General features: G+C 34.2%; 1 protein-coding gene across 7 annotated transcripts in view; it reads right to left on the bottom strand.

The window, feature by feature from the left end:
- The window catches only part of COP1 (COP1 E3 ubiquitin ligase), a 264,376-nt gene that overhangs the window by 193,860 nt on the left and 57,252 nt on the right, over positions 1-13,264 (bottom strand). For 5 of the 7 annotated variants that reach the window (XM_035010743.1, XM_035010740.1, XM_035010739.1 and 2 more), the window contains 2 exons: positions 1,608-1,667; positions 100-176 (listed from right to left, as the gene is read on the bottom strand). In XM_035010743.1, coding sequence (XP_034866634.1) covers positions 100-176; positions 1,608-1,667 — 137 coding nt within the window. The remainder of the gene's footprint in view (positions 1-99; positions 177-1,607; positions 1,668-13,264) is intronic. The other 2 variants (XM_035010741.1, XM_035010744.1) reach the window with 1 other exon arrangement.

Raw genomic sequence — 13,264 nt, 5'->3', positions numbered from 1 at the left:
GGGTTTTGAATATTACATGGAAAAGGCTCCCAAGGACTAGTACCATATGTGCATTTTGCAACATAAATCCTAAGTAATTACAAATTTGAAGCTTTGTACCTGTGTGATGGAGAAGGAGCTTCAAATTGAGGCACTGTGCTATCCTCACTGACAGGAGAGTACAAGCCGCTCATTTCCTGAAAACACAATTATTTGAGTTATAGTAAACACTCCAAACAGAAGATGTAGAAGTCAAAATGAGATACGATATTATATTCCCTTCCAATCCTAGATTTTTATCAGTCACATTTTGTCTCAACATCCATATTTCTCAAGGCTTCCTCTCCTCAGAGTACAAAGCAAGATTATCTAAAAAGTTCAAAGACAGCTTTTTCTACGGTACACATTCTTAGAGAACTAGAAACTCTTTAATAAATATTGTTCATCACTAATGAAGCCACCAAATGCAAACAAAGACAAATATAAATATTTCAAATGAGAGGTACTATATTGTACTATAAGCTAATCATTAATCCAATTGAGAACCTATTGATAAATATTAAGATAAGTATGACAGTATGGTATGTGAATCATTAGATTCAGCTCTCTAAAGTCCAGAAAAACAGGATGTGTGTTTACTTTAAAAATATCTTCTGAAAGCATTAAGCAAGTCATCTTGATTCAAATATTAGCATTTTAAAATAAAGACTTAAAGCCTAACTCATTAACTCAGAGGAAGAAGCCTCCTAATCAACTATTATTGCATAAATTATGCACTTCTGAATCATACCAACAACCTGGCCTTTTTTATGTGTTATTCTGATTAATAGGAAAGCAGCAAATTTTTTAAATGCCACTAAAGATACATAATCAGGTAGAATTACTTCTGTCTAACCCAAGCTCAGTTCAGTCATACAACAAGGGACATAAGCATAGTAGTAACAAGTTACAAGTAACAAGTTAGGAATGCCACATGGGATACTGAATTTCCACAAAATATTAAACTCAAGATCGTTTAACATGTTCTACATATCAGCAAAAGAAAATTACAACACATATGAACAATTTAAAACACACACTAAATTTAAACGTAGTTGCAGAAAATAACCTCACATCATAATAGCCTATGAGCCTCCAAAAGATCCTCCCATGGATTTCCATAAGTAAACTATATTATACTATAAATGCCTAGATTATTCTTCACGTGTTTTCGTAACTCTTTGTAAATTAACCTTAGCACAGTAGATATGTAAAAAATTATTTACTTAATAAAAGAATAGAATTGTGACATTATAATTTTAATGATAATTGAGGGTTTTGTGGGAGTTGATTTAAGTTACTAGGATAGAGTACCAAGAAAATTAAACGATTTTTTTCAATCTACCCAAGAATAATTATGGCAATAAAACAGTGAAAACAAATTTAGTATACATTTTATCATAAAGTGTTCAGAATGCTTTTTGTATGAAAATGCACTCTGAATTAAAATTAAGTATTTTAAGTAACATCTGTTACATTTTATATAGTGGAAACAAATCCCATAAATCCAATGCTGTAATTTAAAGGAAAAGTGACAATTTCATGAAACTGAAAATTGCTAGAGATGTGAGAAATTCTTGATTTCTTACTTCCACTCTTTTAATATCCTCTTCCAAAACACTCAGCTCCTTCTGGATCTGTTCCAGTTGCTGCAGACAAAATAGAGAGGGGGGGAAAAAAGCCTAAACCAAACCACACTGGCATCACCATGATCATAAAATAACTTTGCATTTGGAAAATAATTTCTAGAAAATTGGGCACTAATAATAGATTGCAGGGATGAAAAATTGCAGACAAAAAGCTGAAAAGTTTTATGTTAAAAAATGTAGAGACTTAATATTTAAGAAAACACAACGCTGTACTTCTTCAATGCAACAAGGATTGACTTTATTCATTATTCAGATACGAATGATCAACAAAAATGATGGTGTGACTTAATAAAAATAGGAGACATCCAAAGACTTTCCAATTACCTCATCTGTTAGCAATTAATGTCAGCATGTCAGCTGTTAACTCCATTTTAAAATAAAAATTAGTTTCACAGAGGTTAAATCCCACTACCCAAAAGCAATCACAAGTTAGCATCTTAACATTTGCCTCTTAAGCATTTTTTAAGACATGTTTAAGAAAATGCTTCATCTTTGATATCTACTTGCATCATAACCTTTTCCTATGACATTAAAATGCAAACATTTTAACTGCTGAATCACATTCAACAATATATTTAACCATTCTCATCTTACTAGAGATTTAAGCTGTTTGCATGAGTAATTCTGGAACATGAGTCTACATTTCAATTGTTATTAAAAGATTATTAAAAATGAAGTTATTCAACCAAAAATAAATATAGTTAGGAAAGCTTCACTATGTGAAACTGCTTTCCAGAAACACTACACAAATTAAAATTTCTATCACCAGTATCTGTAAGTGGCTGTCTTAATCTAAACCAAATACATTGAACCAATTTTTAAAATGTAAAATAACAATAATGAATACTTGTGTCATACTTGTCATAAGATGTGAAATAGGTACTATTAAACATTAGGAAAATGAAAAGCACAGAAAGGTTAGATGACTTGACCAAGATCATTCAGCATGTAAGTGGCAGAACTGGTATTCAAATCATGGCAGCCCCCTTGCTCCAGAATTCCTGCTGTTACTCATTATGCTATAGTACTTCTTGAAAACAGTACCTCATTATTTAACTTTTCATTTCTTTCATGACTGGTAAGGGTAAATGGACTTTTAAGGTTTATTAACATTAGCACCTTCTCTTCTGTGACTATCCATACACAGTTGGTAATACAATTGATAACTTATTAATTTAAATATTTACCAGTGCTAAGCATTTTGCTAAGCACTGGGAAGAACAGGATTTAGAAAACTACAGCCCTTGTCCTCATGGAACTCAGTCCAGGGAAGAGAACAAACAAGTAAGCCAACAGTTGAAATATCATAGTAAACATTATGATGATGGTATGCACACAGAATTTAAGGTAAGGTTGCTCCTAACCTAGATGGAAAACGGGAAGAGGAGAGAGGCAACTGGATAAATGAAATTAGATCTGAAAGTAAATGAAGGCTGAGCCTTGAAGGGACTAATAGAATTTTGCTAGGGAAAACAATGAGGAAATAGAGAATTAACAGGGTAAAAAATAATACATTGAAAGACATATAAGCTATGAGAAAGGAGAATAATAAATCTGAAGCTATGATAATGAAATCACCCAATGTCAACCAGTATACTCAGCAGAGATAAAATAGATAAATAAATAAATAGATAGATAGATAGATAGATAGATAGATAGATAGCAAGATGGTAGGGAGAACACCAATGTTTAAGAGATGGGCAAAGAAAGAAGGAGCAGTTCTGCATTAACTATCAAGAAGTGCAGAACAGTAACCACAAAACCAGAAGACAAGACAGCATACTATTATAGAAACCATGGAGGAATGGGGGAAGAGTGTAAAAAAAGTAATTAGCATTGTCAAATGCTTTCAACTCTTCCATCCAGTTTAATAAACTATTCTCCACCCTAAAATTTTTCACACCATAGTCCCACCTTAACCGAAACCTTCCTCTCCCTCAAACACACAGTCTGTCTTGGAACTCTTTCAAATAAAAGCTGATCAACTGATAAATACTCTCACACCCCAGGTCCATTTCCAAAGGTTAGTCTTCCACTCCAAACCACTCTGGTCTGGTTCAATCCAAGTAGCGAAATCACTCTATGATCCTAGCCATCTATAAAACATCCCAGTCATTTCCTACCATCACTGACACCTCTTGACTTTTGCCTTTTGGTTCATGCATATATTCAACTCCAGCGATCCTAAGCTCTAATTCAGCCAAGCATCCCATGGTCACCAACTAACCTTTTTCATTAATTACCTTGAAATACTCCACTCTTCAAATCCTTAAACAACTGCTGAGGGTCTTTAGTATGACTGCTTTAAAAAACACATTTAAAAGAAAGATAAAGTCAACATCTACAATATCAACATCCAGAGACAGCCAATATCACTGGTGTGATACATAACACATAATTAAGATCATATTAATAATTTCACTCCACTTTTGAACTTGAAACACCAGAAAAAAATTCCAGTATCACCTGAAATCCCAAAATAGTAAACTGTAATGCCCTATTCTCTGAGGATAATGCCCCATCCTTTTAGTACCCCAAAGTTTATGCTGGATAATACATCTATTATTATATATGGATGCTGCTTTATATGAGGTGAACTATATAAAACTGCCAATGTTCAAACAATATTTCCAATAATTACTGGTCCCAAACCAGTAATCTCATATGGTTCAATTTAAAATAAAACAACTATCATACTAGGATAATTATCCTGATTATATATCATTTGTTCTCCATGGAAAATGGGAGAATTTTTGTTTTAAGTTTTTAATTACATTCTAGTTTCTTTGAAGACAATAACTTTATTGAAATCAAAAACCTAGGGAATATAAAAATAAAAATACTATAAAATCTAAAAAAAATAAAGGATTAAACAAGTAAGGTACAAATTCTGCCCTAAGATAGATAGATAGATAAGAGAACATAAAATGATGCAACCTACCTATGTGAAAAAGTCTGAAAAAGTGTCAAACCAAAATAAAATTTTATAAGTTTAGAGAAATGGAAATCACTTAGCACATAATAAATTTGAGGCATTTACATTTAATGAGATTCTGAAGGGATTTGGCTAAGTTACTAGAGCACTATGATACTGTGATTTATAATAAAAAATATATAATTGGTCTTCATTCAGCTCCTGGCCACAGGTCCTAAAACTTTGATTTTAAGTTTCTGTATGCTTAATGACATGACTGGTGGCTAAGGGCTCCTGCAGAACCTCCAAATGAGGGCTGACTGCCAAGGGAACCAACCATACAGGTTGGTGAACATGTGGAGATGCTGAGAGGGTGTCACACCTGGAGAGTGTATGGAAGTTCTATGCCCTTTCCCATATACCTTGCTCTGTGCATCTCTTCCATCTCTTCCTGAGTTGTATATTCTTTTATAATGAACTGGTAACCTAGCAAGTAACTTTTCCTGAGTCTGGTGAGCCATTCTAGCAAATTATCAAACCCAAAGAGGAGGTCACAGGAACCTCCAAGTTATAGTCAGTCAGAAGAAGAGGTGACAAGGTGGACTTGCATTTAGCATCTGAAGTGGCATCTCAGCCTTTTAAGACTAAGCCATTAACCTGTGGGATCTGGGGCAAACACCAGGTAGATAGTGTCAGAACTGAACTGGGGGACATGCAGTTGGTGTCTGCACAGAACTGAAGAACTGCTTAGTGTAAAATCACATACACATTTGGTGGCTAGAAGTATAAGAGCAGAGTGATGAATATAAGGGAAGCAAGTGTTTCCCTATCAGGCATCAATGCAAGACATTATAGTACTAAAAAACAGAAGAAAGAAAAAGGACAACAATTTAAAGGAAGTGGAACAATAGCCAAACTGTGGAAAGAGCCAAGATGTCCATCGACAGATGAATGGATAAAGAAGATGTGGTACATATATGAAATGGAATATTTTGCAGCCATCAAAAGGAATGAGATCTTGCCATTTGCAACGATGTGGATAGAACTGGAGGGTGTTACGGTGAGCAAAATAAGTCAATCAGAGAAAGACATGTATCATATGACCTCACTGATACGAGGAATTCTTAATCTCAGGAAACAAACTGAGGGTTGCTGGAGTGCTGGAGGGTGGGAGGGATGGGGTGGCTGGGTGACAGACACTGGGGAAGGTATGTGCTATGGTGAGCGCTGTGAATTGTGCAAGACTGTTGAATCACAGATCTGTACCTCTGAAACAAATAATACATGTTTAAAAAAAAAAAAGAAGAAGAAGATAGCAGGAGGGGAAGAATGAAGGGGGGAATTGGAGGGGGAGCCAAACCATGAGAGACGATGGACTCTGAAAAACAAACTGAGGGTTCTAGAGGGGATGGGGGTGGGAGGATGGGTTAGCCTGGTGATAGGTATTAAAGAGGGCATGTTCTGCATGGAGCACTGGGTGTTATACACAAACAATGAATCATGGAACACTACATCAAAAATTAATGATGTAATGTATGGTGATTAACATAACAATAAAAAATTTAAAATAATTAAAAAATAAAGGAAGTGGAAAGAAGAATTAATCTAAATTCACTCTTCAAACATGTTTCATGACTGGGAGCAGCAGGATCTAAAATAAAAGCATGAATCAGAGTCCAAGGATGTTTTGGAGAAATGAAGAAAGTCCACAAAGATGAACTAGCATTATCTGAATGAAAATTGATCATTAATTGGGAATGATAACCAAAACCACCCTGGACCATATCCTCATGATTTTGGGGGTTATTAAAAATAATAATAAATACATATGACGGAGAAATGCTTTAAGCTCATTCCTAAGCCTATATTAATAGCAAGGTCACTTTCAACACACCATGGTGTGCCAAAATCCAAAGAAAATCTAAAAAACATTTAAATTTAAAAAGTAAAGTTTCAGGGGCGCCTGAGTGGCTCAGCCAATTGAGCATCCAACTCTTGATTTTGGCTCAGGTCATGATCTCAAGGTCGGGAGATGGAGCCCTGCATCAGGCTGTGTACTCAGCATGGAGTCCACTTGAGATTCTCTCTCTCTTCCTCTCCTTTTGCCCCTCCCCTTGCTTGCACACACACTCAATTTCTCTCTAAATTAAAAAAAAAAAAAAAGAAGTTTCAGAATCCCAGAAGACTAAAATGTAAAAGAATCTGAAAATGAGAAGCCCCCTTTTACTGACACTTGCTTTGCTGCACATAGGTATCACTGGTACTTATTTATCTGACCTGCACTCATGATTTGATAAAAATATGCTAAAGTATTAAACTTAGTGTGTGAATTTTGTTTTTTAAAAGCTAATACAATTAGGGGAGCCTGGGTGGCTCAGTCAGTTAAGCATCTGCCTTCGGTTCAGGTCCGTGATCCCAGGGTCCTGGGATCAATACCTGCACTGGGTCTCCATGCTCAGCAGGGAGTCAGCTTCTCCCTCTCCCTTTGCCCCTCCCCCTGCTTCTGCTCTCTCGCGCGCGCACTCACTCTCTCAAGTAAATAAATAAAATCTTAAAAAAAAAAATAAAAAATAAAAGCTAATATAATTAGAATAAATTGTAGCTGCCGAGACTATTTCAATCATCTGACATATTCAAATCTGAACAAAAGAATACTGGTATACTTTCAGAAAATACTGGGTTAAAAAAAGAGAGTAGCAAAATTTAACATATATATATAAACAATAATGAGATACCGCTGTATAACTATTAGAGCATCCAAAATCCAGAACAATGACAACACCCAATGCTAACAAGAATGTGCAGCAATAGGAACTCTCACTTATTCCTGGCGGGAAAGAAAAATAGTACAACCACTTTGGAAGACAGTTTGGCAATTTCTTTAAAAAGTAAACATAATTTTAGCATACGACTCAGTAATCATACTCCTTGGCATGTACCCAAAGGAGCTGAAAACTTATGTGTCTACACAAAACCATATTTATAGCAGCTTTATTCATAATTGCTAACACTGGGAAGCAACCAAGATGTCCTTCAGTAGGCAAAGGGTAAACAGTATCACATCCAGACAATGGAATATTATTTAGTGCTACGAAGAAATGGGCTCTAAAAACATAAAAAGACATGGATCAAACTTAAATGCATATTACTAAGGGAAAAAAGCCAATGTGAAAGGCTATATTCCAATCCTATGATATTCTGGAAAAGGCAAAACCAAAGAAACAGTAAAAATCAGTGATTGCCAGATGTTGGAGGTAGGGAATGGGATGAACAGGTGGAGCACAGAAGAATTTAAGGGCAACGAGAATACTCTGTATGATACTATCATGATGGATACATGTCATTACACATTTCTCCAAACCCACAGAATATACAAAACCAAGATTTAACCCCAGAGTAAACTACGGACTTTGGGTGATTATAACATGTCAGGTTCATGAGTTATAACAAATGTACCCTCTCGTGAGGAATGCTGATAACAGGGGAGGTTTTGCACATGTGAGGGCAAGTAGTACATGGGAAATCTCTGTACCCTTCTCTCACTTTTGTTGTGAACCTAAAACTTCTATTAAAGAAATCTTTAAATATATATACATACACACATATACACATATACAGATATATTCATTCTATGAGTTACTACCAAAAGCAAAGCTCATTTAGCCATATGAAGTACAAACTAAAGTCTTACCATACCACCAAACCACTACCCCATAAACATACACATACTTAACACCTAAATTCTGTAATGTCAGACAGGCTTAATTATAAGCTTCATTCAGTCCTCTGACTGTAACTTTTTTTTAAGTTGAAAAGAAAGCACAAAACAAGCAAGAAAGAAAGAGAGAAGGAGGGAGGGAGGGAAGGAGGAAGGAAGGAAGGAAGAAATTAGACTACAGGTGACATAATGAGATGGTTTATTTAAAAGCAAATGTAAATAGATGTCTATACCAGTACTGTGATAAGTTATAAATATAACGTAATATCTACAGTAACCCCTAAAAATCTATAAAGAAATGTACTCAAAACCACTATAAATAAAAATGGAATTCTAAAAAACATTCAAGTAACCCATAAGAAGAAAACAAAACAAGAACAAAAATCAACAGAGAAAAGAAACATAAAACAAATAATAAAATGATAGGCTCAAGCCATAACATTTACATTAAATGTAAATGGTCTAAATATATTAGGACTGAATCTAGCGGAATGGATAAAAAAATCTCTGCATCTAGAAGAAACTCACCTCAAATATAATTATTCAGTAATTCACCTAACAAGGAAACAAAGTTCACTAAAAATGCAGAAAATTCTCATGATACATTTAACAAACTTTACACGGCAGCATACAATTGCAGAAAAACGCATTCTTTCTCAAACACAAATATTTCAAAATTTAACTAACCACCAGGTAACAGTGCAAATACCATATTCAAAGGAATAAAACACAAAGTATTTTCTGACAACAATGTAATTAAAACAGAAATCAACAACAGAAAGACAACAAGAAAATCCCAATGTCCAAGTAATAAGTTTACTTCTAAATAACCCACAGGCCTAAGAAAAACTATAATGAAAGTTAGAAATTCTTTTGAACTAAGGAATAACAGAATACCATACTAAAATCATTAGATGCAAATGGCCTTAAATCCCTATATTAAGAAAAAAAAAGTCTGCGTAATAATATGTACATCCAAGTTAACAAATTAGAAAAGGAACAATAAAATAAAACCAAAGAAAGTGAAATAGTAGAAACTGTAAAGAGCATAAATTAGTAAAATGGGAAGCAAAAATAAAGTAGAAAACAGGGCGCCTGGGTGGCTCAGTCGTTAAGTGTCTGCCTTCGGCTCAGGTCATGATCCCAGAGTCCTGGGATCGAGTCCCACATCAGGCTCCCTGCTCAGCAGGAAGCCTGCTTCTCCCTCTCCCACTCCCCCTGCTTGTGTTCCTGCTCTCACTCTCTCTCTCTCTGTCAAATAAATAAATAAAATCTTTTAAAAAATAAATAATAAAATCATTTAAAAAAAATAAAATAAAGTAGAAAACATACAATGACAATAGGTGGTTCTTTCAGATAGACTCATAAAATTGATACATCCCTGGCAAGACCTGATCAAGAAAAAAAGAGGAAAAGAAAAAGCAGCAATAAGCAGAGTCAGGAATGAAAGATATCACTAAAAACTCTGGGGGCATTCAAAACAATATGAAAACCAATATGCCAATAATTTGAAAATTTAGATGAAACAGACAACTCCTAGAAAAAGTATTACATGTCACAGGTGATATTTATAACAAAAACTGAGTAAGTATAACTGTTGTATAACAGTTATTCTGTTATTTTAGAACAGAATAACTGAATAGGCATGTAAGAGTTGCAGTAAGTGAATCAATAGTTTAAACCTTTCTGCAAGCAAACAACAAATCCAGAGAGATTCTTCAGTAAAATCTTTAAACATTCAGCAAAGATATCCGTCCTAGACTATACAAATTCTTCCAGAAAATACAAAAAGGGTACATTCCCCAATTTATTTGATTAAAGTAACAATCTTTATAGCAAAGCTGGACAAGATCAGTGTAAGAGAAAACTTATAGCACAATGTCACTAATGAAAATAGATGCAAAATCCTAAACAAAGTATCAGCAAACCAAGCACTATAGAAGAGGATATACACCATGGCCAAGTTTGGTTTACACAAGGAATACAAGTAGGGCAAACAACCATCCTGGTGGGGTTTCCTAGAATGCAGAATGTTCAGTGATAAAACTAGAATACACCTAGGAAATCAGGATGGTTGATCACCTTAGGTGCAAAGTGGATAGGCCTTTTAATATTAAACCAATATATTATTCACATTAACAGAATGAAAAAAAAAAAAGTAAATATCACCTCAGATGCACAAAATTTTTGGAGAAAGTACTCAATCCCCACTCATGATTACAGGGGAAAAAAGTTCTCTTAGGAACCTGGGAATAGAAATTTACTTCCTTGAAAGATAAAAAGTACCTACAAAAAAACCTCCAGAAAACATCATACCTAATGGTGACACGTCGAAAGCTTTCACTTTGAGATCAGCACCAAGACTAGGATGCCCCGCTATCACCACTTCTATTCATCATTGTACCGGATGTCCTAGCCAGCAGAGTAAGACAAGAAAAATAAATAAAAGATATAAGGATCATAAAGAAAGAAACTAAACTCTTATTATTTGCAGATGACGATGTGTATACAGAAGATATAAAAGAATCTACAAATAAATTATTAGAATTAATGAGAACTTAACAAGATTGCTGGGTACAAAAAAAAAAAATTATCTATAAAAATCAACTGAATTTCTATATACCAGCAACAAACAGTAAGAAACGGAAATCGAAGACATAGACGTTGTTTATAATAGTATAAAAAAATGATGAAGACCTAAGACCTAAAATCTAAAACAAAGGTGTATAAGAATAAATACTCTGAAAAATATCAAAATTTTGAAAGACATTCTTAAGGACCTAATTATAAACAGAGAAATACCACATTCATGGGTCAGAAGACTCAATATTGTATATAGATATATTTTCCCAAATTGATCTTTGGAGTCAAAGTAATTCCAATAAAAATCACAGCAGGTTTACCATGAAAATGTGCCAGGTGGTTCTAAAATGTATATAGAAATAAAAAGAGCCAAAAATAGCTAAGAATTTGCTAAAGAAAAACAGTAACTTAAAGTTCTAGTATTTAATACAATGTAGTTCTGCCAAAAAGATAGACAAATAGACCAGTGAAGCAGAAAAGAGAGACTAGAAATGGACCCTCAAATATACAGCCTAGAAATGGACCCTCACATATATGGACACATTATGCATGACAAAGGTGGTGCTTGAGAGCAATAGGAAAAGGATGGACTTTTTAATTAAGGATGCTTGGACAAGTGATAGATATCTATATGAAAAGTTGCCTATCCCTCACATAATACACAATAATAAATTCCCAAGCAGATTATAATCTTAATGTGAAAGATAAAAAAATAAAGCTTCAAGTAATTAATATGGCAAAATGTCTCCATGACCTCAGGTGGGAAATTCTTTACCTAAGACAAAAAGCACTAATTATAACAGAAAAGACCAATAAATTTAACTCTTTTAAAAACAGAAACTTCTGTTCGTCAAGTTACATCACCAAGATAATGAAATAAGCAGCCCAATTAGGTGAAGAAAATATTTGCTGAAGATAGAGACAGATAAATAAATAGATAGGACAAAGAATTTTTCAACAAACCATTAAGAATATCAACTAAGTACAAAAGATGCAAAAAGCTTTAAACAGTTACTTTACACATACACAAAAAATCCAAATGGCCAACATAGTATGCTCAACCTCATTAGTCATTAGGGAAATGCAAATTAAAACCGCAAAGAAACAGCAATCCCAAGATTAGCTAAACTGAGAAAGTCTATTGTGATACCAAGTATTGGCAAGAATACAGTGCAAAAGGAACACGCATACAACACCTAGCAAGAGTAACTAATACAGCTACTTAGAAAAACAGTTTGTTATCTACTAAAGATGAAGATATATATGTCCTAGGACTCATCAATTCCATTCCTACATACATATTATAGATATATATGCATACATACACCTGGGTACATATACAAGATAGTAGCATTGTTTGTGAATAGGCCAAAACTGAAAAAAACCCAAAAGTCCATCAACCACAAAACTGGGGTATATTCATTTAATAAAATACTTACAAAACTAATCAACGATAGCCATATATAACAATATGGATGAACCTTAACATTGAGTCAGAGAAGGTAAGAACAAAACAAACATTATAAGCTGCAGAAATAAATATATTGAAGTTTAAAAAAGCAATTTATAAATACTTAGGTATCAAAATAATAAAGGAAAACAGGAAGGTGATAAATATCAGAATACTGACCACCTAAGGCACAAGGGAGAAAGCTATAATCTGGAAAGGTTAGGCAGGAACACTGGGAGTCCCAACAATAATCTGACTGTTAAATCAGGATGGCAGTTACATGGATGGTCACTCTACCATAAATCTTTAAACTGTAAATTTGTTTTATGGACTTTTCTATGTTTTATTTCATATAAAAACACCGTAAAATTAGCTCACTGGAATTCCAAACAGAACCAAAAGGAAACCAAGACTTAACAAAACTACCCTATTACAGTAAATAAGTACCACAAATGTCCAGAAGTGTATTTTAAAATTAAATCAAATTAAATGTAAGACAATTGTTTAAATGCTAGTACAAATTTGGCTTTTACATGAAACCCAAAGCTCCTTTGGTCAATCAGACCATGAAGAAAGAATAACATTTTCATTTAAATACATATACTTATTAAATGCTGTGGTAGGCAGAATCTAAGATAGCCTCCAAAGATTCCCACTTAGTATTCACACACTCATGTAATTCCCTCTCTTGGTGTGGGCTGGACTTAATGATTTGCTTCTAATGACCAGAAAACAGCACATGTGCGGATGTAACCTCCAAGGTTAAGTTATAAAAATTATAAAAGTGCTATCTTCAAAATGCTCTTTCTCACTTGCTCCCTTTGAGAGAAGCCAGCAGCCATGTAGAAAGCTACCTATGGAGAAGCCCATGTGGCAAGAAATTGGTATCTCTATCTAGTAGCCAGTGGGTGAGCTTGGACGGGTTCTATCCT

The sequence above is a fragment of the Mirounga leonina genome, unplaced genomic scaffold (genome assembly GCF_011800145.1).
Source record: "Mirounga leonina isolate KUSES-001 unplaced genomic scaffold, KU_Mleo_1.0 Mir_154, whole genome shotgun sequence".
NCBI classification, from domain to species: Eukaryota; Metazoa; Chordata; class Mammalia; order Carnivora; family Phocidae; genus Mirounga; species Mirounga leonina.
This window is presented reverse-complemented; position numbering and strand designations above follow the sequence as displayed.